At 47.6% G+C, this 25,952-nt stretch overlaps 1 protein-coding gene across 3 annotated transcripts; it reads left to right on the forward strand.

Moving 5' to 3' along the window:
- Positions 1 to 302: 302 nt before the first annotated feature.
- Positions 303 to 23,459, forward strand: LOC144953103 (uncharacterized). Of its 3 annotated transcripts, XR_013640756.1 has the most exons (4): positions 303 to 480; positions 2,755 to 2,852; positions 13,632 to 16,389; positions 20,148 to 23,459. XR_013640756.1 is itself a non-coding variant. In XM_078883637.1 (3 exons), exon 3 carries the CDS (start codon positions 13,642 to 13,644, stop codon positions 14,707 to 14,709), a length of 1,068 nt encoding a protein of 355 aa, XP_078739763.1. In that variant the 5' UTR covers positions 303 to 480; positions 2,755 to 2,852; positions 13,632 to 13,641; the 3' UTR covers positions 14,710 to 23,459. The 3 variants fall into 3 exon arrangements, 1 of the variants encoding a protein (XP_078739763.1); XR_013640757.1 differs by lacking the exon at positions 2,755 to 2,852 and having other exon boundaries at positions 303 to 477; XM_078883637.1 differs by having other exon boundaries at positions 13,632 to 23,459.
- The last annotated feature ends 2,493 nt before the right edge of the window (positions 23,460 to 25,952 follow it).

The following is a 25,952-nucleotide window of genomic DNA, read 5'->3' on the forward strand; positions in this document are numbered from 1 at the left end:
TTGGCGGCAATCGTTGTAGATGCGGAGCTCTATCCCCCCAGCCCCGCCCGCTTACCCCCCCACCTAAAGCCCCGCCCACTTCCCCCCCCCCACCAACAGCCCCGCCCACTCCCCCCCACCAACAGCCCCGCCCACTCTCCCCCACCAACAGCCCCGCCCACTTCTTCCCACCAACAGCCCCACCCGCTTCCCCCCCCCCCCGTCTACAGCCCCGCCCACTCCCCCCGTCTACAGCCCCGCCCGCTTCCCCTCCCCCACCATCAATAGCCCCGCCCACTTCCCCCCCCCCCAACCCTGCCCAGTATAAACCTCTTGACTCCAGCTTCTCTCCCACTTCAGTCAAATTTCTTGCTGTGGTTGTCACGCCTGATGATGATTGCTTGTGTTGCAATCGAAACGTCGTGGTTTTTATTTTTTGTATCTTTTATTTTCTTTACCTACGTGACTTTACCGAAAGAACCAAGAGTATAGTGTGAGGCAGTGAGTATAATAATGGAGGTCTGCTGATGATGATGAGGCTGTGAGTGTGATAGTGGAGGTCTACTGATGATGATGATGCTGTGAGTGTAATAGTGGAGGTCTGCGGATGAGGATGAGGCTGTGAGTGTAATAGTGGAGGTCTACTGATGATGATGAGGCTGTGAGAGTAATAGTGGAGGTCTACTGATGATGATGATGCTGTGAGTGTAATAGTGGAGGTCTACTGATGATGATGAGGCTGTGAGTATAATAGTGGAGGTCTGCTGATGATGATGCTGTGAGTGTAATAGTGGAGGTCTACTGGTGATTATGAGGCTGTGAGTATAATAATGGAGGTCTACTGGTGATTATGAGGCTGTGAGTATAATAATGGAGGTCTACTGGTGATTATGAGGCTGTGAGTATAATAATGGAGGTCTACTGGTGATTATGAGGCTGTGAGTGTAATTGTGGAGCTCTACTGATGATGATGAGGCTGTGAGTGTAATAGTGGAGCTCTACTGATGATGATGATGCTGTGAGTGTGATAGTGGAGGTCTACTGATGATGATGCTGTGAGTGTAATAGTAGAGGTCTACCGATGATGATAAGGCTGTGAGTGTAATAGTGGAGGTCTACTGGTGATGATGAGGCTGTGAGTGTAATAGTGGAGGTCTACTGATGATGATGAGGCTGTGAGTGTAATAGTGGAGGTCTGCTGATGATGATGCTGTGAGTGTAATAGTGGAGGTCTACTGGTGATTATGAGGCTGTGCGTATAATAATGGAGGTCTACTGATGATGATGAGGCTGTGAGTGTAAAGTGGAGGTTTACTGGTGATTGAGGCTGTGAGTATAATAATGGAGGTCTACTGATGATGACGAGGCTGTGAGAGTAATAGTGGAGGTCTACTGATGATGATGAGGCTGTGAGTGTAATAGTGGAGGTCTACTGATGATGATAATGAGGCTGTGAGTGTAATAGTGGAGGTCTACTGATGATGATAATGAGGCTGTGAGTGTAATAGTGGAGGTCTACTGATGATGATGAGGCTGTGAGTGTTATAGTGGAGGTCTACTGATGATGATGAGGCTGTGAGTGTCATAGTGGAGGTCTACTGATGATGATGAGGCTGTGAGTGTCATAGTGGAGGTCTACTGATGATGATGAGGCTGTGAGTGTAATAGTGGAGGTCTACTGATGATGATGAGGCTGTGAGTGTAATAGTGGAGGTCTACTGATGATGATGAGGCTGTGAGTGTCATAGTGGAGGTCTACTGATGATGATGAGGCTGTGAGTGTCATAGTAGAGGTCTACTGATGATGATGAGGCTGTGAGTATTATAATGGAGGTCTACTGATGATGATGAGGCTTTGAGGGTAATAGTGGAGGTCTACTGATGATGATGAGGCTGTGAGTGTAATAGTGGAGGTCTACTGATGATGATGAGGCTGTGAGTGTAATAGTGGAGGTCTAATGATGATGATGAGGCTGTGAGTGTAATAGTGGAGGTCTACTGATGATGATAATAAGGCTGTAAGTGTAATAGTGGAGGTCTACTGATGATGATGAGGCTGTGAGTGTAATAGTGGAGGTCTACTGGTGATGATGAGGCTGTGAGTGTAATAGTGGAGGTCTACTGATGATGATGAGGCTGTGAGTGTCATTGTGGAGGTCTACTGATGATGATGAGGCTGTGAGTGTCATAGTGGAGGTCTACTGATGATGATGAGGCTGTGAGTGTAATAGTGGAGGTCTACTGATGATGATGAGGCTGTGAGTGTAATAGTGGAGGTCTACTGGTTATGATGAGGCTGTGAGTGTAATAGTGGAGGTCTACTGATGATGATGAGGCTGTGAGTGTCATAGTGGAGGTCTACTGATGATGATGAGGCTGTGAGTGTGATAGTGGAGGTCTACTGATGATGATGAGGCTGTGAGTATTATAATGGAGGTCTACTGATGATGATGAGGCTTTGAGGGTAATAGTGGAGGTCTACTGATGATGATGAGGCTGTGAGTGTAATAGTGGAGGTCTACTGATGATGATGAGGCTGTGAGTGTAATAGTGGAGGTCTACTGGTGATGATGAGGCTGTGAGTATAATAGTGGAGGTCTACTGAAGATGATGAGGCTGTGAGTATAATAGTGGAGGTCTACTGATGATGATGAGGCTGTGAGTGTAATAGTGGAGGTCTACTGATGATGATGAGGCTGTGAGTGTTGCGATCGGAGTGGCCTTCGAGTCGAGGTCGATTTTGATTCGTTTCACCTTTCTCTGTCTGCTTTACAGAGCCCCTTGGGTGCGTGAGCTCGGCAAACGACGACAACGACGTGAATATCGTTGTGAACGAGACAAGTGTGGGGCCCTTAAAGGAATATTGCATAGCAGTGAGTGTGGTCTGTGTATACACTATGCACGCTGTTTCTCTGTACACTGTGTGTGTACACTGCGTTTGTGTACACTGTGTGTGTGTGCACTGTCTCTGTACACTGTCTCTGTACACTGTGTGTGTACACTGTTTTTGTGTACACTGTTTTTTTGTACACTGTGTACACTGTGTGCGTGCGTGTACACTGTGTGCGTGCGTGTCCACTGTAGAGGCCGACCGAAACTGAATTTCTGGTTTCGGCCGAAACCGAAAGTTTAACTACACTTTCTGCCGAAACCAAAACAGAAAAGGTATATAACTGAAGTTACCGAACACAAGATTTATGAAATACTAGCTTTACTACCCGGCTTCCCCAGTGGCGATGTTGACATACCACACCACTTACTCGTTTGAGGCTGAGTCGACCTAGGGAAGTCCCAGGACCGGTTCAAATAATCGTCATCGGCCGTGAGCGGGAATCGAACTCGGGCCGCCGGGTTCGTAGCGCAGCGCGCGAATCGCTACGCAGTCGCTGCCCCCCCCCCCCCAGGTGCGTGACGTCATTTATTGATGGTCCTAGACCAGGGGTCGGCAACCAAAATAACAAGAAGAGCCATTTCTTTCCAATTCGGTACAAAATTCAGTATTTCAAGGGCCGCAATGCATCTGAGTACATACGTACATATCGTCAAGAAGCAGCCCGTAAAGAGCCGCATGCGGCTCCAGAGCCGTAGGTTGCCGACCCCTGTCCTAGACCATGGTTGTGGCTGTAACCTTGCTCGCAAGCTGCTGCTGCTGCTGACGTGTGTGTATGCAGCCTATCGCATAGGATTGCCTAGCACCGACTGACCGGCTGATAGACTTGGCACTGGAATAATATTCTAAAAATAGATCTTCGGTTGACGACCGAAAGTCAATATCAGTTTTGGCCTAAACCGAAAGTAAAAAATTTACTTTCGGCCGAAACCGAAACTATGCCGAAAGTGGCCATTTTCCAACTTTCGGCTCCGAAACCGAAACTGAATTTCGGTCGGCCTCTAGTACACTGTGTGTGTACACTGTGTGTGTGTACAGAGCCGGCCCAGCCACTAAGCGACCCTTGCAATTGCAAAGGGCCCCGTGACTAGCAGAGGGCCCCCTAGAGTCACTGCTAGCTAGTGGGTGAAAAAAATCATACATCTGTAGGGGTGTCAGGGGAAGGATTCCCACCAATAGGTGGGTTAGTGGGAGGGGTGATCGAGGAGATATAAGGAGAGAACGGGCGGGAAGAGGGGGCCTTTGGCGGGAACGAGATTGGGACGGCTGGGGACAGGTGTGGATGGAAGAAAAGGATTAAAGAACGAGACCCCTGCAATCTTGTGTCGGCTCTCCTTTACATCTGGTGGCAGCGGTGGGATCACAATGGCTACAAAGAAGAATCCCCGTGGAAAAGAGCCAAGGGAAGAGGAAGCAGGGGCCGGGGATCCTTCCCATCCCGGGCAACAAGGGGGCCTGCTATCAGAAGCAGCAGCAGGGGGCCCGGATCGCCTGGAGGACCCCATGGAGGACCGCATGGCCCGCATGGAGAGGGCACTCCAGGAGCTACTGCAGAGGCTCCCTATGGGGGGCCCGCCAGCACCGGGACCCCCACCCCCACGCGTACTACGGGAGGAGAGGCCACGGGACCCGGAGGCCGACCAGCCGGCCGGGCAGGAGCCACAACCAACCTCGTCACGCCAGCCGCCGCCGCTCCCGCCAAAACCCCCAGGGCTAAACACCCAACACTGAGAGCAGGTGGCCGGACGGCCGCGTCAGCTGGGGCCCGTCGACAAGTTCGTGGCTGAGGAAGAAGATTGGGAGGGGTTTGTCCGCCGATTCGAGGCTGCCTTCCACGCTCTCGAGTGGACAGATGAAGAGGCACTACGAGCGCTGCCATCCGTTCTGGGCGAAGAAGCACTCTCCTCTTACACCTCCCTTCCCTCGCACAGCAAGTCCACGCTACAGGCGGCCTACGAGGCTTTGGGGGAGATCTATTGCCCGGCGGAAGGAGCCTTTAAACGGTTCCAGGATCGCCAGCGAGGGGCTAAAGAATCCCCTTTAGCCTACAGGGGTGCGCTGCTCGTGTTGGCGAGGAGAGCTTTCCCTCGCCTGGCTGAAGAAGCACTCGAGGACCTCGTGGTCGAGCACCTCATCGCCTATGCTTGCCGCGCCGGCGTTGTAATGCCCGTGGTGACACCGGGGGAACGCACCTCGCTGTGGGCTGCCCGGACCATCCAAGCCCACGAGCAGGTCATGGGCTGGGCGCCTCAGCAGAGGCAGGGGGGGAGGAGTACATCGTATGGGAGGACCTCCTCATGCGATGGGACCCGACAGGGCGCCGGCGATGCCTGATAGTTCCGGAGTCGCTGCGTCAACAATTGGTTATGGACGTACACGGCCGCCAGCTGCTGCACCTGGCGGGGCGGAAGACACTGTACACATTACAGGGTCGGTACTTTTGGCCAGGTATGACCGCTGACGTGCATCGATGCGTCGCTACCTGCGTCGAATGTGCGCGGCGAAAGCCGCCACCCCGGGTAAGCCGGGCGCCCCTACAGCCCATCACGATGACCAGGGTCAACGAATTGGTTGCGTTGGACATCCTGGGACCACTGCCGGTCACGCCACGGGGAAATAAATACCTGTTGGTTGGAGTCGAGTACTGCACGAGGTGGCCGATGGCGTGGGCCCTTCCGGACCAAACGGCACAGACCATCGCCGATGCCTTCGTGGGAGGTTATGTCCTTGATAAGGGGGCACCGGAGCGGTTGCTCACGGATCAGGGCAGGAATTTCTCCTCACAGCTATTGAAGGACGTCTGCTCTATCCTGGGCACTAAAAAGGTCCGAACATCTCCGTATCATCCCCAGACCGATGGGATGGTAGAGCGGCTTAACCGCACCATAGCGGCCATGCTGTCCCAAGTGGTGGACGAAAACCATTCCGACTGGGACCTCCACATTCCATCGGTCTTAGCGGCGTACAGGGTGGCCCCACACGCGGCGACGGGGTTCTCGCCGTTTTTCCTGATGTACGGACGGGATCCCGTTCCGCCTATTGAGGTGCAGCTGACGGACATTCCCGCAAGAGCCGACGCATGGCCGAAGGCACTAAAGACCTCCCTCATTTATTTGAGAGAAGCCCGCCAAGCAGCCGAGGCCGCATCGGCCACGAGCCAAGAGAGTAATGTACGGATACGGGAGAGGACAGTGACAGCCAAGCCCTTTAAAGTCGGGGACCAGGCATGGCTACACTGTCCTCAGGTGCCGGTTGGCCTCTCACCAAAGCTGCACCGACCCTGGAAAGGGCCGGTCGAGGTCATTAAAGCACTCCGACCGCAGTGCGTCCAGGTCCAACTGGGTAAGCGACGATGGTTTGTACACCCCACCCGCCTTAAGCCATACATCTCTCCACCATCATCTTCACCAACATCACCACCAACATCACTGCCAACATCATCATCATCCCTACCCAGGCCAAGGTCGCCGACCACCACGCGCCGACCGGCAGGGGGTTCGGTGCCCTGTGTTCCCTTGTCACCTACAGCACCCCATGTGAGGCCTGACGGAGCGGCGGCACGAGCGGGGGCCGGAGAGACAGCGGCGCCAGGCAAGGCGACACCGGCACCACCGAACCAGGGACCGCGACGAGAGGGCCTTCGAAGGAGGGGGCCGCCACGGTCATCTGCTGCCTGTGGATGTCCGGGCTGTTACGGGATGCTGGCTGGAGACCTGGGCAGGCCACGCAATTGATTTTGTTGTGTTATATTGCATTGTATGGTTGTGGGGGGGGGTAAGGGCTGTCGTCACTGTCAGTAGTGGGAGGCATGGGGAGACTTAAATGGTCCATGGGGGGGGCAGAACCAAGGACTGTTATTTTTTCTCCGGGGGGGGGGGGGGGGGGGGTGATGTAGGGGTGTCAGGGGAAGGATTCCCACCAATAGGTGGGTTAGTGGGAGGGGTGATCGAGGAGATATAAGGAGAAAACGGGCGGGAAGAGGGGGCCTTTGGCGGGAACGAGATTGGGACGGCTGGGGACAGGTGTGGATGGAAGAAAAGGATTAAAGGACGAGACCCCTGCAATCTTGTGTCGGCTCTCCTTTACACATCAAAGGGGCCTCCAACCAAATTTTGCTTAGGGCCCCCAAAGGTCTAGGGCCGGTTCTGTGTGTGTACACTGTGTGTATGGTGTGTGTGTGTACACTGTGTGTGTGTACACTGTGTGAACGCTGTGTGTGTATACACTGTGTATACGCTGTGTGTGTATACACGCACATTATGTGTTTTGTGTGGAGTCTAAGTGTTTACCGTTGTGTACACTGTACAATGTGTGAGTGATGTGTGTACATTGTGTGTGTGGTGTTTGTGTGTGTGATATCTGGGTATATTGTGTGTATGATGTGTGTACATTTGTGTGTGATGTTTGCGGATTGCGAGTGTGTGTGTATTGTGTGTAATGTGGAAACAGGTATCCTTCAATACGTTCCTGAAAAATACCGGGTCAGTCGAATCACGCTGTACAAAGCCTATTTTACCTTAGACATGCATGCTATAAGGGGGGGATGCGTATTTAATTATTTTAGCCCTGGATTTTTCAAAGTACTTATCAATTTATTCCATTACAAAAATTACTTAATACGGAGTTTGATCAATTATAATGATAAAGTTTAAAACGATTTCTACTTGCTTAAGGAGAAGTACTTTCAGGGCTTCTTGAAACCTTTCCTGGGCTGCTTGTGAAGGGTTATCGGCTGATCGTTGCAGGAGGCGGCGTGGACCACGTGCATTTCAAATAATTGTTTTATATTTTCTTGAGCACGTAAGTCCCTAAAAGATGAATCTCGTAACTGTGAATTCGCGCCTAGGGTGGAGCGGATTACGCAAGGGATTGCCTGTATATTGTGTATTAGTGGTAAGTACCCGGCGTTGCCCGGGCGAAAAAGACAGACACACATCGACCTACACACACAGACATTGACCCACACACTACCTACACACACACACATATGGACTCACGCACAGACATCGGCTTTAGATACACACACACATGGAGTTACACACACAAATCGACGTACACACATACAGCGACTCACACACACATGTAGACTCGCACACACATCAACCTAAGCACACATATGGACTTACACACACACACATGGACCCACACACACACATCGACTTGCACACACATCGACTTACACACACACACATATGGACTCATACACACACATATGGACTCACACACCTATACACATCGGCGTACACACACACACATCGACTGCCACATAGACACACACAGTGACTTACTCACATGGACTGACACGCACACTTGGACTTACACACACACATTGATGTACACACACAGATATTTGGCGTTGCCCGGGCAAAAAAGAGACACACACACATCGACTTACACGCACACGGACCTAAACGCACACAAATCGACTCGCACACACACATCGACTTACACTGAAATCCCCGATGATGCCACAGCTAGAGCAATTTTCTCTCTCTGGCGAGACTGAGCGAAGAGCAGTTTGAAAACAAAGGTCTTCCCAGTACTGGCAGGTGCATCAAGGGAAAAAAAGACTACATTTGTCGTCTCAATGTGTTCCAAGATGTTGCGTAGGCTTCTATTTGTGCATCCATCAGCTTTGGTAAATTTTCCTAAACAAGTGTACGAAGCTGTAAAGCATAGCATATTTAACATAGGATCTCTTGAGGAAGGGCATGCAGGTTGTCCCTGTAGGGCATTGGTAGTCCCATAGACGTGAGATATTTCCACAAATGGAGTGCAGTTTGTCCTGAAGGAGGATGAGGGCCTGTTTGAAGATGACATCAGAAAAGTTGACGTCGAGGTTTGTATTTTGTCATTGAGATCCGTGGAGGATGTCCTCACTCATGGCCTCTTTGTTTTTTGCCAGAGTCCCGTGGGGTTAGATGGGCTGCAAACTTGAAGATGTATGCAGAAGAGCAATGTCAGTTCGGAAGGGGACTGACCAACAGTAGCTTCTGTCATAGCTTTATGAAGATGGTGATCATGCGCAAGAATCGCACGAAGATTGCAAGCTTACCTGTATGTTTGACAGACAATTCCTTCCATTGTTTAGAGGTCTTAGAAAGATTTGTGCCCTTTGGCAACATGGAGAAGCATTGGGAGAAAATAGCACTGTTGATTGTTGGGATGAACTGTGTAGACTTGTCCTAAGGCATCAGATTCACCGTCAGCAGCACGTCACTTCCATTTTTTTTTAGCTGGAGGGAACTTAATGGTAAAGCAGGTTGGCAGCAAATGGGTCACTTGGGCACAAAACAAAGAATGCCATAAGGGAGCCAGGGCCTGTTGTTGGGCATCTACTTTGGTGACGTAGATGCGTTGACCATTTTGGAGATGAAGTGCCAAATGGACGACTGTGGGGGAACGGTCATGGATGGAGAAGCCAATAATTCTGCAAATGGCCTCATTGTTGCTGATATACGTTCCTTGGAAAAAAAAGTTTCAGCTCATGCACACTTTGCCCCTCTGTTTTATAAGGCAAGACAGCCATGTCAGAGCCTTTGTTGATGTATTGGCAAACATTTGTTGGCTTTCTTTTAGAATAATAGAATTTCACATTCAAGTGGGCCTGGAAGATCTTGCACAGAAGAGGGCATTAGGGAACGATCCACCGGTTGTGAACCTTAATTGGTGAGTTAGTGGCAGGTCTGAGCGTTGTTTGAAATCCACCATGCTCAGTATTTCTGTGACAATATAGAGGATAGCCATCATGGGCTGACCTGAGTGTCTTTCAAGTAGTTCCGTGGATACCTCTTGGTAGACCTGTGGTCTTGCATACATGGCGCATTTGGATAGAACTGGCCACATGGGCTATGGACCATTTGGTTGCAGACCACATAGAAAAATGGCAGGGTCTTGATGGGGGTGAGGTAGCTCAGCACTGATAAATTTGTGAATGTGACTTGCATGAATTGTTTCCCTCATCCATAGCGAAATGTGAGCATGAGGAAGATGACGTTTTTGCCACCCAATGGTGTGCAAGTTACTGCTTGTCTATCCAAAGACGCCGCCTTCGTTGGTCGTAATAAGCATCATGAGGTCATTAACTTTTAGTTTTAAGACCCTCGCTAAGATGTCATGTCTGTCTGGTGGCTTTTGGTTTTGATAAAGGTAAACCTGGATCTCCTTTCATTTGGGATTGCAAGTGAAGGTGATGAAGAGATGGGGCATGGCATATTGGCTGATGTACGTCATGGCATCCTGAGTCTTCTCATGCATGTATCTTGGTGGAGCTGTGAAGGATGAAGGCAAAATAACTAATCGGCCCACATTGTGACCATTTGCATCTCCTTCGGCATTGATGGCGTCCCAGAAATTAGCATACTGTTCACACGCAGGCGGTTTGGATTCAGTTGAATGTAAAGAAGGCGCTCACTCTCAATGTTGGCATACTCATCGACAACATACTGGTGAAAGAGGTTGGCGCACCATAATATGTGGTTTCCTCCTCTGTCCATGATCACTAAGGAATAGAAGTTTTTTAGAGGAGACAGTTTTGTGAGGATGTCTTTGTCCTGCAGCTTTGTAATTGGAGGAATCTTGACGTGGTACCCATCTTCTCCTTGCGACAGGAAAATGTGTTATTGTAGGGCATCGTATGCTCTGTTAGTGTCAGAAAATTGTGCGATGGTGTTTTATTGGAATGGAAAAACAATGTCTCTCTCACAATGTTTCTCACCCACCGTAAGAAAGCAAGGTCAACAATATTTAGGGAATTGAACCTCCCTGCGTGCTCCCCTCTTTTGTGGAAAGTAAAGGTGCGGTATGTCAAAATTTAAATGAGTGATGTTCCCACGAATGTAACAAAACGATAGACGAAATGCAATCGGCTGTAGCTAAGAAAGTCTAACGTATTTAGCAGTATAACATTAATCAGCATCGCAGTAAATAGCATGACGTGAGCAATCGAAACAATTGAAATGCATTGAAGAAATAAGCTGAAATTAGTGTACATTAAAGAGCGGCAGTACGCACAGGTAATTTGAGAAGCAGGCTACAGTCTAGATTATAGACTGCCAGTACGGCGACTCAATGACATAAGCATTGCTAAAGTCGACGTAAAAAGCAGGCAATACGGTCAGCAGCTGAAAAAGCAGGATACAGTCGACATGAAAAGCTGGCAGTACACTGAGTGAGGTAAAGAAGCAGGCAACAGATTATAGACTGGTATACACTCATAATGGGCAAAAGCAAAATTATCAGTGTAGATAATAGAGTGCCAGTGCACTCACGTTAATTAATCAGCAGGCAGCAGGCCACAGCACAGAATGGCAGTACACTGTCGCAGCGTCATAAAAAGACACCTAAATAAATAATTAGCAACCTAATAGTGAAATATTAGTTTTCTGCACACACACATTATTATTGTAATATTTGCCAACTTATTTTTTCATAATAGTCAATAATTAACCTGAATTCTTAGCGAAAGATTCAATAAAATGGTACTTTACATTGCCGTGGTGAGGCCTAGTCCCGTGCAGAGCCCGCGGCCTCGCCTAGATTGCCCAGCCGGAGGAGGTGACACATTGCCAGGCTGGGGGCTGGGTCGCTCTCCCCACCCGCGCTGCAATAATGCTATGTAAGCGATATAGTATTAATATCTACAGACTTTATATCAGTAACTGCACGCATTGGGGTGGGGGGGGGGGACATAAGACTGTGAAGAATGAACCTCATCGTTGTGTGTATTTTTGGGCTTAAAGTGCACATAGCCATGCACAGGTGCCGTGGTGATGTCACCACCACTTATTGGCAAATGGCGTTTATAGGGTACGTTGTGTGAGATGTTTATGTTGCGTGTTTGTTGTGTCTATATTATGTGTGTGATGTGTGTACGTCAGTGATCCGTTCCTGAAGGGTGCGACGAATATCGAAACGACGTGAATCAAATTACATTTAACGTGAGGGGCTCCGGGTTCTTCGGGTTGCTGGTGAAGAAGATCCACGTCGGGTAACCCATGTGAGACTAGGCTCTAAGGAAAGCTGTCTCGGGTGTGGACCAATCAACTTCAAGGACAGTGCACATTATCAGAGTTATGTTTTTTGTTTGTATTATGACTGCAGGTATTGTGGTCTATGCAACCATGACTCCTTGTAAAAAGGTGTCAGTTTTGTTGCCAGATAGAAGGGTAAAAAACCAATTATATTTTCACTGGCAAATGAGGTTCCAATGGAGGAAATAATCTGTTCCAGAGTATACGAAATTATATTTTATATGGCATATTATACATTAATGGGGTTGTATAAAATAATTTAGACACTACTTATTACTAAAATGCATACATAAATTAAAATAAATGCATAAATAAATTTAAATCCCTTGCTTGAGAGGAGATGATAGCCTACGAGGATGGTGGTGAGGAAGGGGAAGAGGAGGAGATGATATTTTTTGGAAGGAGAGTCCCCTTCCATTAACTTCAGGAAGCTGCAATTCTGGGGTTTTTTCTCTTTCTCTTTTCTGTCCTTTTTCTTGACTTGTACTTGGTTGAGGCTCACCAGGTTTGAGTTTTACTAAAAACCTGTCCATTGAAGTTTGTTTTTGCCTTCTAAGAATGTTCCTGAAGTGTGACATTGTCTGGTCATTCCACACAATACTGTTACGGCTTGTTAGAGCTTGTTAGAGCTGTAACAGTATTGTGTACGCGGGTACTGTACGTGGTGACTCATCCCGACCCATACAAGTTCTAGCAAGCGCGTCGTATCCCAAGCAAGACGTCGTATCCCAAGACATTTTTTTATCGTCAAAACACCACGTATACCAAATTCGACGTATTATAAAGCGGTCGTATACCGAGGTATGACTGTAGCTTCATCAGGTGACAGACAGATTTGTGGAGAAGTCTTATCGTTTCGTTCTTTATATAGAGGTGTAGATGTGGTGACCACGCTTCTGCGCTCTTGCACAATATGGGGGGGGGGATTACTGAGGCAACGTACATTATGCATGTGCATTATGCGAGCCCTTTGATCTTGTCCTTCCTGTCTATTGTGTTGATTAAAATCGCCCCATTGTGCAAGAGCGCAGAAGCGTGGTTTCAACTCTCCAAACGCCAAGACTTGTTATTAATTAAAAGCGCTATGATTCCAAGTGTGGTAGGTTTCCTGCCATAGGCACTTTGAAAACAACAGGGTATCCATTCATGGCCATTCTGGGAGTATCTGTATTCGCTACCAGGAAAAGGTTTCACAGGTTCTTTCCATTTGTCATCCCAAGCCATCTTCTCAATTGAGTGCTAATTGTTTTTTGTCCCATGTGATTTTTCTACTTTTGGAAGGAAATGAACACGCATATATGTCCACAGGGAACTCTGACATTCAAAATAGACTATCACATGTTTTTATTGCATTTTGGAAATGACAAATATAGCTACACACCTGGCAATCCTAGTTCGATTCCCACTTATGTCCAACACCACTGACGATTATCTGAACAGGTCCTGGGCCTTCCCTAGATCGACTCGGCCTCAAATGAATAACTGGTGCAGTATGTAAACATTTCCACTGGGGAGAAAACAGTGGCAGGGTGTTGTGCTGGCAACTTTTACCCCCTGTTATTTCGTTACTCCCTTCATAGGTGCTACTACCAGCACTTGCCCCAAGAGTATGTTTAGGCTTTAGGGGGGATATTTGTATTTTATAATGTGATTCTATATGTTGTGTGTCAGTGCGCTGTGCATGTAATGCGTGTGTGTGTATTGTGTGCACTGTGTACCTCTATCTGCAGACTCAATCACATGGATCAGACACACTTGGCACAACCTGATGCTAAAAGACACCAATGTGGGCAGTGTCTGTACAACACGGATCACATTGGCAACATGAAGAATCATGAGAGAACACACACTGGAGAAAGGCCCTTTAAGTGCCCCACGTGTGGGAATGGATTTTCTGAGGCAGGATCTCTTAATGTTCATCAGAGAACACACACTGGTGAGAAGCCCTTCAAGTGCACTGTGTGTGTCAAAACATTCACAAATTCAGGAAATCTTATTATTCACCAAAGAACGCACACAGGCGAGAAGCCCTTCAAGTGTACTGTGTGTGGGAAGGCATTTACCCGGTCAGGATATCTTAATATTCACCAGAGAACACACACAGGCGAAAAGCCCTTCAAGTGCACTGTGTGTGGGAATGCGTTTAACCAGTCAGGATCTCTTCGTATTCACCAGAAATCACACACAGGCGAAAAGCCCTTCAAATGCACTGTGTGTGGAAAGGCATTTACATGGCCAGCAGATCTTCATATTCACAAGAGAACACACACAGGCGAGAAGCCCTTCAAGTGCTCTGTGTGTGGGGACACATTTATAAAGTCTTCACATCTTCGCAATCATCAAAGAATACATACAGGAAAAAAACCCTTCAAGTGCACTGTGTGTGGTAAAGCATTTGCACGGTCAGGAGTCCGGAACAAGCATGAGAAGATCCACAAGGAGAAAAAAGTTAAATCACCAAGTGAAATTCAGAGTGTTGCTATGAGCTTATCTATCGTGAAACAAGAACCAGAAGAAAAATCCAGCTTTGCATCGTGGCCAGAAGTGAAGGTGAAATGTGAAGAAGTGAAGCTGGAATGTGAAGAAATGAAGCTGGAATGTGAAGAAGTGAAGATGGAATGTGAAATATTAAAGGTGAAAAGTGAAGTGAAATGTGAAGATGAAGATTCGACTTCAGGACCCGACCTCCAGGTGCATGGCGGCAACGTGAAGCAGGAGGAGGATTTGGACTGTAAGGGAGAGGGAGGCGATCCCCAGAAGTTTGTGGATGTGGAGGTGTGGGTCGACTTTTTGGAAAAAGCAGAATAGGAGGGCCCTGCACATGTGAAGTATAGTCCGGGAAGGTCTGTAACCAAGAGTGACACAAAGAAGTTCCATAGCATTCACCTTATTTACAGACTCGGCGGCACTGAGCCAGTTATCATAACCTGGGGCAAAGCCCTGGGCAGGGATTAAGTATGAAACTCAAATATGCTTGTCCAGTTTATCATAGTATGAGGCAAAGCCCTGAACAATCAGTGACTGGCAAGGAATGTGGACCAGGGTATAAGAGACGAGAGCAAGAGAGGTGATTTCTGGATGCGGAGTGCTGAAGCCTGGTGTATTACCTGCTTGTAAGACCTGAGACGTTACTTGTGGGTCATCTAAAAACGACACTTTTTGAACATGATGTGAGCTAAATCCTTTCACCTGGTGGCCTTGATGGGATCATGTTTCAAGGACACTGCATAGTGGGTTCAGCAGGAGACTCCGGGGGAGAGGAGGAACAGTAGCAGGTGGAGACTCAGAATCCTGGGGAACCCCACCAGCTGAGCTCTCTCCATTCGCCCAAGAGGATACTCACCAGGACTCTTGAGGACCTGGATGCTGACATGGTTGGCTGGAAAATCAACACCACCGAGGGCAAAGGAAGATGGCCCCACATCTACGACAGGGTCAATTGTTTGGCCAAGATGATGACGATTCTTGTGAGACAGCTGATGTGAAGGGGCCTTCTCGACACATCGCCCCAGCGGTCTCCAGAGAGGTGCATCCCTCATTGGGGATAGTTGCGCGGCTCCCCACCAAGCTCGCCACGTTTCCATTTGAGACGGTCCTGGCCAGGAGGTGCACTGCAGACACTGGAAGCCGGGCCCATCAGGAGGAGAGCACGGAGGACTAGCAGCCACCCCCGTTGCAGGTGGAGGTTGTGACCCCTCAGCAGTGCCTCTCGGACCTGCGAGCAGGGGTGGCTGAGTTCAACCCACAGTGATTGGATGGAGTTTGTTAGGTGATTCGGATCTGCATATCAAGCTCAGGACTGGCAGGAATTTGAGTCTTTGAAATTACTTCCCACCGTCCTCAACGATGAAGCTCTCAGCATCTAGAAAGGAATCTCCCTGGCGAAGAAGACCAATTCAAAGGCCAATTCGATTCCAAGTCAGCACTGGCTTATTGGGGAATCCTCATGCTCGCCAGGAGAGCCTTCCCAAAAGTCGACGAAGAGAACATCGACTGCATGGTAGCTGAGCATCTTGTTAGTTACACCAGGAGGACTGATATCCTCCTGCCCATCAAAAGTGCTTCTCTATGGGTCGCTCAGAATATACGAGAGTATGAAGACCGAAGGGGCCCAGTGCAGATCCTAGCCCAAGTTGGGGAGGTGACAAGCACAACAACAGGGAACATCTCCACAGGAGTTGGAAGGCACAAGGCAACACCCGATGATGCAGCTCCAGAGACAATAGGGACAATTCTCCTCAGAGAAGCTGGAAGAAGTGGTGGCTGCTGCCATCTGGAGATTGGTCTGCAGCGCAGAGGGAGCCGACACATCACCCATGAAGATGGCCATCAAGGAACTCGGGGACCTGAAGCCAGACCCAGGGTCCAGTAATCTACCACTGCTATGGCCAAGGAGGCTACATCGTCATCAGGTGGCAAACCGATTCTGCTCCACCTGGGTTTTCTTCTCGAGAACCACGGCCGACTACTTCTGCAGATGGAACCCAGGCGAGTTGTGGCATCTCGGGCCCCCAGCGACATCCAACACATTCACAATCACAGGGTCCCACGAGCCATACCAGACACCAATGTAACATCACCTACACGGCCAGGATCAATACCCCATGATGAACATAATCATCCATAGCCCGTGTCGTGGACTTTGTGGCGCAGGTTAGCCAGATGGTTGGTGTGACCTCGGGGACATCACTGTTCACAGGCTTCGTGGGAGGGGTCAATGCATGGATTCTGGTAGACACAGGGGCAGCGGCGACCATTATGTCCACACATGTTTTCGACATACTGCCACCCAGAGTCCAAAAACTACACCCTTACCACACCCAATACATAGCAGCTAAGGGGTGGTCTATGGGAATACTGGGGAAGGTGGAGGCCTCTGTGCATTGGAGGACTGCCCTTTGCAGGACCGATATTGGTCTCCAGCACACGGTGCCCTGCCTATTAAGGACAGATTTTCGAAGGAAAATACCCCTAAAAATACACATCGGATACTGCCTCTATATACAGTATAAAAATACACCATCGGATACTGCCTCTATTTCTTAAAACCAACGAACCAAAGGACAGCAAAGCCGCATTACATGCTCTCATAAGTCAGGACATAACCATTCCACCTTAAGTAAAAACACTCATTCCACTGCGCTGCCGCACACCTCTCGCCGCAAACCGATCAGACTCGCACCTCATCGTTATGCTGGTCACCAAAACCATTGAACACCATGCGTTGATAGCTGCAGATACATTACTTAGAAGGGATCAACAACTATTTATACAGGTGCGTAATACCGCTGAGATGCACACTAAGGTACATGCAGGGACACTGATTGCAACCATTTCCCCCCTACTTACTGGGCTGCACAGTCACTGGCCCGCCATAGTAGGGGCCGTTCAACAACCAGAATCCAAACACAATGATGGATGGATGGACACTATGTCCTTGTGGAACGCGGAAATAGCTGGACAGGAATTGAACCACCTTCGCCAATTATTGCATGAGTATTTAGACATTTTTAGCCGGTGCACTTATGACATTGGACGGACCTCTGTCCTAAAACACCACATCAAGACAGATGCCGCTCAGATTCGATTAAATTCCCACAGGATGAGCCCCAAGGAAAAGGCACAAATCCAAGAGTGTGCAAGAATTACTCTAGGCAAAAATCACCTGGGGTACTGGTGAAAAAATCGAATGGGTCCTCCCGATTCTGTGTTGACTTCCAGTGCCTCAACAACATCACTCTAGTGGATGCGTATCCCTTCCCAAGGATAGATGGCTCTCTGGACACCTTCTCTGGGCCCATATTTTTCAGCACCTTGTCCTGCAGATTTTTTCAAATGCCACTAGCGAGCGAGTCAAGACCAAAAAACGTTTTCGGACACCACAGGGCCTATTTGAATTCAATTATCCTCTAATAAGCTTAAATACAGCCCCCAAAACCTTTCAGAGGTTGATGGAATTTGTTAGGTTTCCACTGGTTGCTATACCTGGACGACATAAGAGTGTTCAGTCAGACAGTCGATGAACATCTGAACCGCTTGCGACAGGTCTACACCAGGGTGAGGGATGCACATTTGAAGTCAAAGTCTATAAAATGTCACTTAATACAGACGTCCCTCAAGTACTTGGGCCACATTGTAAGTGCCAACAAAGTTGCCACTGATCCTCCAAAAACAGAATGCGTACGCAATTGGCCAAAACCCACATCAGTCACAGACGTATGCATGTTCGTAAGCTTTGTCTCCAATTACCGCTGCTTCGTACCTTAATTCGCATCAATTGCCAAACCACTAAATGCCATTGCAGGCTAAAATCTGAGATTCGTATGGGGCCCATAACAACAAGAGTCCTTCGCCTAATTTCGCTCGTATAGGTGCTCCGCCACTCGCATATCCAGATTTCTCCCTGCCATTTATCTGAGATAAAAACGCCAGTGACATTGGGGTGGGTGCAGTCCTCTCCCAAATACAGGGTGGTCATGAGATGGTTATCGCATATGGGAGCAGGATCGTGTTAGCATCAGGATGATGTTACTGTGTTACTCGTAAAGAACTACTAGCCATGGTGCATTTCATTCAACAATTTATGCTTTACTTACATGTCAAAAATTCACCATTAGGACAGAACACGCCACCCTGAATTATACCCTTCGAATTGACCAGCCTTCAAGCCAATTAGCTAGATGGGTTGAAAAACTACAGAAGTTCACATGATATTGTACATCAGAAGGGGCTCAAACATTCAAATGTCGATGCTCTATCTCGCTTGCTACTCACAAATCTACGTACAGCCATGAAGGGACAGCGACGCACAAGCCCCTTCATACACAGATAGTGGATACTCTTGCACCAGTACAGACCATGGCGATGGGTAAACACCTGCCTGCTACTGACCATGATCTAGGATTCACCAGGGCTGATTGAATTAGCCTGCAAGGCCAGGACACCTCCCTCAGGTGTTTAGCCGAAACACCCCACTATATTAGGCCAGCCTACAGCACTGGGAAAGGCCTCTCACAACTTTGTACAGGACAAACTGTTAATGTGGTGGGACACGCAGTTACAGCGAACCCAGATAAGTGTGCCTTCTCTTGTCCGAAAAACTTTTTCGACCATGTCCATGGGGAAAAATTGCTCTACCTAGAATATAAAAATACCCAGCAACTATGCCAGAAGCATTACTTCTGGCGAGCCATGAGTAAGGATATACGCCCATGCACACGCCGGAACCTCCTGCCACGAAAACCTCAAGTTCTGCTACAATCCATTTCTGTATTCCGTGTGAACAAAATAGTTGCTCTTGACATGTTACGGATGTTTCCACACACTTCGAGGGGGAACACATATATCTTTGTCGGGATTGAACACCTCACCAGATAGCCTGTGGTCTTGGCCCTCCCTGACCAAATGGCCAAGTCCATAGCAGAAGCATTCTTAAATGGCTATGTCGTTGACAAGGGCCCCCCAGAATGCATCTTGACTGACCAGGGCCGCAACTTTTTGTCAACATTAATACATGACATTTGCACTATCATGGGCACCAAAAAGATACGAACTTCACTCTATCACCTGCAAACAGATGGCATGGTAGAGGGGATGAACAGGACTCTGCCGTTCATGCTGTCCCACGTCGTCAACAACACACACAGACTGGGACCTACATATTCCTGCAGCCCTCTGTGCATACTGCCTGGCTCCTCATGCGTCGACTGGCAACTCACCATTTTCCCAACTATTCGGTTGAGAGCCAACTCTCCCTTGGAAGGAAAAATTGGCAGACATTCCTGTCCGTGTGTCCTTGTGACCGCAGTCCATCCGCAGCATGCTGTCACATTGGTACGAGGTGCACGAATGGGCAATGTCAGCCTCATTGCCTTCCCAATTGCAAAATAAAAAAAGGCCGGGCTACACGGCTAATGCGCCAACCTTTCACCCCAGGGACACGGCATGGCTTCCCTACCCCCAGGTCCCTCCACATACTTCACCAAAGCTGGATAAGCTCTGGTAAGGGCCAGTCAAGGTCCTTAAAGTAGTATGCCCACAATGTGCTTTAATTCAGTGGGGACGTTGTAAGTGGTATGTCCACCCATCTTACCTTCAGCCCTGCGCTGCTGAGCCTCTGTCCATTATATCGCCACTACCTGCATCCGATAACACATCACCACCATCCTACGACACTTGAGGTGTCACACGTCGACCCCAAACGCCGGCTGCTTTGCTTGATGTACCTGGGTCTGTTCCACCTGTAGGCTCAGCTGTGACTTCCCCCACGCCAGCTCGCCCAAAGAAACTCAACGTCCAGGGACCCGTGACCCGAGCACACACGCGAGCCTTTGGCTACAACAGCTGATGGCAATTTCTTCGCCACAGAGACGTGCTTGACATTTGTCGCGTTCAGTTCATTGTCCACTTTCCAGCACAGCTGTGCAGTTCATTTTTCATTTGTCACCACAGTTGCGCTATGCTTTGCACTGTTACCACATGTTCATTGTGCCAAGTGTTCATTGTGCCGTGTGGTTTTGCGCCTCACTTCTGACGCATATGAATATTATTGGTTCTATTGTATATATGCCATTTCCAAATGTTTATATTAAGAGTGATATTGCCTATTTTTAATGTAATAGTTATCTTTTTTTTCATATCTGGATTGAGCGCGTTCTAAAAAAAAATGCAGTCATGGAGGCCTTTGAACTCCTCCCTTGAGACAACAAAGGCCAAAGGAACACCACGTGCTGCTTCGGCATTGTCCCTCAGTCAAAGGAGACTCGTATTTGAAGGTTAATTATTCACAAGCCTTAGCTTGGAAAAGTTTTGATTGACCACCACCTCATAGGAATATTTTCAAACATCATGGTATTGAACGTTAACTTGATGATAAAATGTACTGTTATATGATGATGTAGCTCAGGTCAAAAGGTTTAATATTACTTTCGGCATATATTGATTAACAAATACTATCACGCCATACGGTCTGAAATAAGCAGGAAAAACTTATTGATAATGCAAGGAATACAACCAAGCCACACCCGACCGCCTTTGTCTTCCCAGTGGCTGTCATTGCATGCTTCAGCAGGAATTCATTTTAAGGATGAGTCGACCTAAAGAGGGAGGAATGCCGTTTCACAATGAGCATGGCTATAGACACACACACACACCACGTCGAGGCAATTAAGTGGGTCTGTACCCACTAAAATCGTGGGATGACCTCCAGAGGGGAGGGAGTTTGATCAGGGTTATAACATCAGGCATCAGGATGTCCGGGCAGCCAGAACAAAAGTGTAACTAACGGCTTATCAGATTAATGCAAGGGGCGTGATAGTGGGAGGAGCTTTGGGCTTTTGATGTGTCTTAAGGAAGAAATACATTATACGAAAATCATATAAGTTAGTCTTGCAACGGCAAACTCCGGGGGCACCCAATAACCAGCCACGTGTTAAGTTTGCAGAGGCAACTTCCGGGACTGGCACCCGTAGTCAGCCAAGGGTTGAGTTTTGCAGTCAAAGGCCCTGTGTCGCTAAGTGTTGAGTTCTGCGCTGACAGACTCTTGAGTATCGCTGAAAGTTGTATTCTACGTTTCTCATACTCTGGTTCTTTCGGTAAAGTCACGTAGGTATAAAATAAAAGAAATCACGACGTTTCGGGCGCAACACAAGCATCAGTCACCAGGTGGGAAAGCATGGTCTGCTGCTGAGGCAGACTGTTTTAAAAGGTTTGAAATGGGTTTAGCCCAAGGGTCATAAAGAAGTGGCCGGGGCTAGTGATGTTAATGTGAGAAATTGGCATGTAACTGTAAGATAGGAGAGTGGCCTCCTCGACGAGGGCACGGAAGTGGCTATGTTAATGTGAGAGATTAGCATGATGTTAATGGGAGAAATTAGCATGTAACTGTAAGATAGGGGAGCGGACTCCCCGACGAGGGAGTGCAACCCAACGGATGCAATCTCAAGGGCTTGTGAGCATGAGAGTGCAATCCAAAGGCATGAGAGTGCAATGCAAAGGACATGTGAGCATGATAGATCTAAAAGAGAGGCATAGAGAGAGAGAGATATACAGAGTCGGAAATAACAGCTGACATAGGCAGGTAGGATGAAAACATCACAGTCAGTTAAGACTTTACTTGTTTAATTACCTCCTTCCAATGATTGCTCAGCTTGTACCCATCCTCTCGGTTGAAGTTGTTTCTGTGTTTATATATCTGGATGGCTTCATGAACAAATCTCTGAAGGTAGCCGGTAGGTTTGCAGAGCACCTCCGTTTTGGAAAATCAATTTCGTGTGAGCCCACAGCGATAAAACAATGATCGGTAATGGCAGAGGTATTGGTCCTATCGTGTTTCAGATCTGCCTTGTGTTCACGAACGCGGTCCGAGACATGTCGATTCGTTTCCCCACTGTAACTGCTGCCGCAACCACAACTCAGTTTGTAGACACCAGGGTATTGCATGTCAGGAATCACATCCTTTACAGATGGGATTAAATCACGGATTTTGTGTACTGTGTTGAAACGAACCTGGATCTTGTGTTTGTTTAAGATTTTGGAAATCTTTTTGGTAACCCCTGCTATATACGGTAAAGTGATGGTTTTGGTTGGATCCTCCTGAAGGTTGTCTCCGCATGGCAGAGTCGTACTGGAAGAAGCTTAGAGGTGTACGAATGCATTTTCATATAATACTGTGATCAGCTAAGGCATGTCAGAAGTTAAGTGGAGGTTTGAGTTAGACACCAATATTGAGTGTGCATGAAATGTTGTCCAAACTATAGGCTGGAAAAATTATGTTGTCAAAGTGACTGATGTTCTATGAATTTTGGAGAGTTTTGGAGAGTGAGTGAGGAGCAGCGTGAGATCCCCTGAGGGAGGGGGGGACACCAAGGGTGCTCGTGCAAAGCAGGCAGCTGCTGACAAGGAATGTTTCTAGATTTGAAGCTTTCGTGACTGCAAGGATTCATACTCTTAGTTTTTTAGGTAAAGTCACGTAGGTAAAAAAATGAAATAAAAAGTAATAAAAATAATAATAGAAATAAAATAATAATAGAAATAAAAAAATAAAAAATCACGGAGACAAGGAATGTGTTTAGCAGAGTGCCCACAGAGCACTCCAACTCCAGATCGAGATTGACGTGCAAATAACCTGCAAAAGTGCAGCAGCTAACGGCTGACCACGAGCGTGCTGACTCGGGAGCCCCGAGCACCCTCCAGCGTGCATAGAGCACGACGCACAGACAACGGTGCAAAGGAGCAGCGAGCAGCGGGGCCGCGAGCGCACTATAGCCGTGGATCAAGCCTGCCGTTCTACACATCGTCGTGGGACTTGAGGTATTATTCTTTGAGGTATTGTTAAAAAAGAAGAAATAAGGAGAAACATTAACTTTACACTCACTATTTTTAACTGTACCATGTACAGGTTTCCTATTCTGGTTTAACCACGTGATCGTGAGATTTGACCATTTATGCTGTTATCATCATCCAGTACGGATTGGTGAGTATGCATATTTACATGAGCACTGTTATTGGAATTCTGATGATAAGAGTTGTTGGATGTAAGGGTAAGTTGAGATTAAAGTTCCTGCGATTAAAAACAGGTTTTCGAGTGCTTCTTTCCTAAACTCGTGCATCATTGTCATGACGAACTGTATCCTGCGGTGAATCCCGAGACCTGACTTAATTATACGCATAATTGTTAAAGCGAGAATCTTAAATGTAAACGCGAGAATCATTGATATCACGATTGGTGATTCCCCTAGACAACGATCGCACCACTTAACTGTATACACACGAGATCAGACAATCACATTAATAAAAAAAGAACACATTCTTAAGTACACTTACCACAATTTTTGTTTAATTACACTTACATTTCGATTTACTGAAAGAACCAAGAATATAATTACACTTAATTACATATTACCTTATTTTGGCATTATTCATTTATTTTTATTATTCCTACATTTTTTTCACATTTTTCATTATTTAATATTTTTATCACTATATACAAAAGTTATACACATTCATTGCACGTTTACAATCAACAGGACTGTAGAAGGATTCTCCTTGGTATAACCGATGCTGGCTGTTTTCAAGAAGGGGGGTGGGGGGGGGGACAGTGTTGGAGACTCAGTGGCACCGGGCCAGTAAATCATAACCTGGGGCAAAAGCCCTGGGCAGGGATTAAGTATAAAAAGTTATGCTTGACCAGTTCATCATAATCTGAGACAAAGCCCTGGACTAGAGCAAGAGGGGCATTCTGGATGCGGAGTCCTGAAGCCTTGTGTGGTACCTGCCATTTGACCAGGGACATTACCTATAGATCATCTAAAAAAGACACCTTGCTGAACACAGTGTGACCTGAATCCTTTCACAAGAATGCATGCAGCTATACGTGTGGTCCAGTCAGAGATTAGCTTTAAGTAAATCTGATGTAATTTCAGTGCAGTAGTGAAATACATCAAATCCTTCCCTCCTGCGGGTTCAGCTTTTGCGATTTCACGCCAAATGTGTAATGCGGGCGTAAACGGCCTCGCGGATATGACGTAACAGGGGGGAGGAGTTGGGTCACGTGGGGAGAAGGGAGAGCTCTTAAGGGCGGGAACCGGAAGAGACGGGAGGAGAGTGTAAGAATAAAGACAGGAGGAGGCCACGCAGGGCAGGAGGTGGAAAGTGGCGTGATCGCCACAGGACGGGACTCGGCACCGTTGGCCACCGGTGTCCGGGTACGGGGGAGACAGAGAGCAGCGGTGGGGCTGTAGAGAGAGCAGCCGAGGGGCTGCAGATCGGGGCGGAGAGGCTGAGAGAAAAGCCAGCAGCGGAGCTGCATCGGGAGCCAGCAGAAAGGCTACGTGAGCGACGGCAGCAGAAGGGCTGCCGAGCGGGAGGTGGAGAAGGCTCTGAGCGAGGCGCCGTGCGGGCGAAGTTGTACGAACCCAAATAAAGGACAACGGAGACAGACACAGTGAAAGAGTCCTTTATTACAAATGTATTGAGGTACATAGTAAGCCAATCGCGCGCCAATGTGGCTCGACCACAAGATTCCGGTACACATCGTAACTGTACTGCTCGTGATGATGATGATGCTGCTGCTGCGGAAGAACACTGTCTTGCCTCCATCGTGCCTGTCCAGCGGCCATTTGCAGGTCCCAGATCACGTGGTGTTCCCACCCTCCAGTGAAGTGCGTCGGACCCGATTTTAACAAAAGAAAATTATATTTTAAATGCAAAATACATTAGGTTTAATGTTTGGGTTGATGTAGGGTAACTTCAAATACAAGGAGGGGTGTTCTATTACAAAACATGAAGTAAACCCTCGTTTTCTCATTCATGAGGTTGCGGATTTCAAAAATGTTGAAGAACGGAACTAGACCCTCAATGGGCAAGGCTTTGCTGTGTATTTTCAGCTTGTTTCTGTGGACAACGTTTCACCTAATAAAATCCCCATCACAAAAAGTTTGCCTCAAGGCTCTGTTTTGAGCTTAATTTTGTGCTCACTCGATGTCAACGACACTGGTAAATGTCTAATGGACCCAAGATAGCTGCTGATTAAATCGCCCTTATGATCTCTAGAACATCTCTGGACGATGTTTACTTAAAAGTTCCACAGGATTTTGATTCTTGACTTAAAGCTTTCGTGACTGCAGGAATTCATATTCTTTGGGTCTTTCGGTAAAGTCACGTAAATAGGAACAAAGAAAATAACAAGACGTTTTTTTATTTGAACCCATCTATGTGAATTTACTGAAAGACCAAAATAATATGAATTCCTGCAGTCACGAAAACTTTAAGTCAAGATTTAACCGCCTCTGCGGGGAGGGCTTCTACACAACTATTAGATCTTTTAACAAACTTCGAGACAAGAAGGCTCATCTGATCGAGTCGCTCACATTCCTGAAGAGATGCCACGACACTAAGGTAATACCGATCGCCTTTACATTGACATCTGCTGCTGCCATTTCTCCCAATGCTAAACAGATCTGGTTCACGACCGGCTTAGCCCTGATCTCAAAGAGAATAAGATTGCTCCGATTTGAACTAGATAATTTAGACAAGACTCTCCTGAAATCACA

Source organism: Lampetra fluviatilis, chromosome 72 (assembly GCF_964198595.1).
Source record: "Lampetra fluviatilis chromosome 72, kcLamFluv1.1, whole genome shotgun sequence".
Taxonomy (NCBI): domain Eukaryota; kingdom Metazoa; phylum Chordata; class Hyperoartia; order Petromyzontiformes; family Petromyzontidae; genus Lampetra; species Lampetra fluviatilis.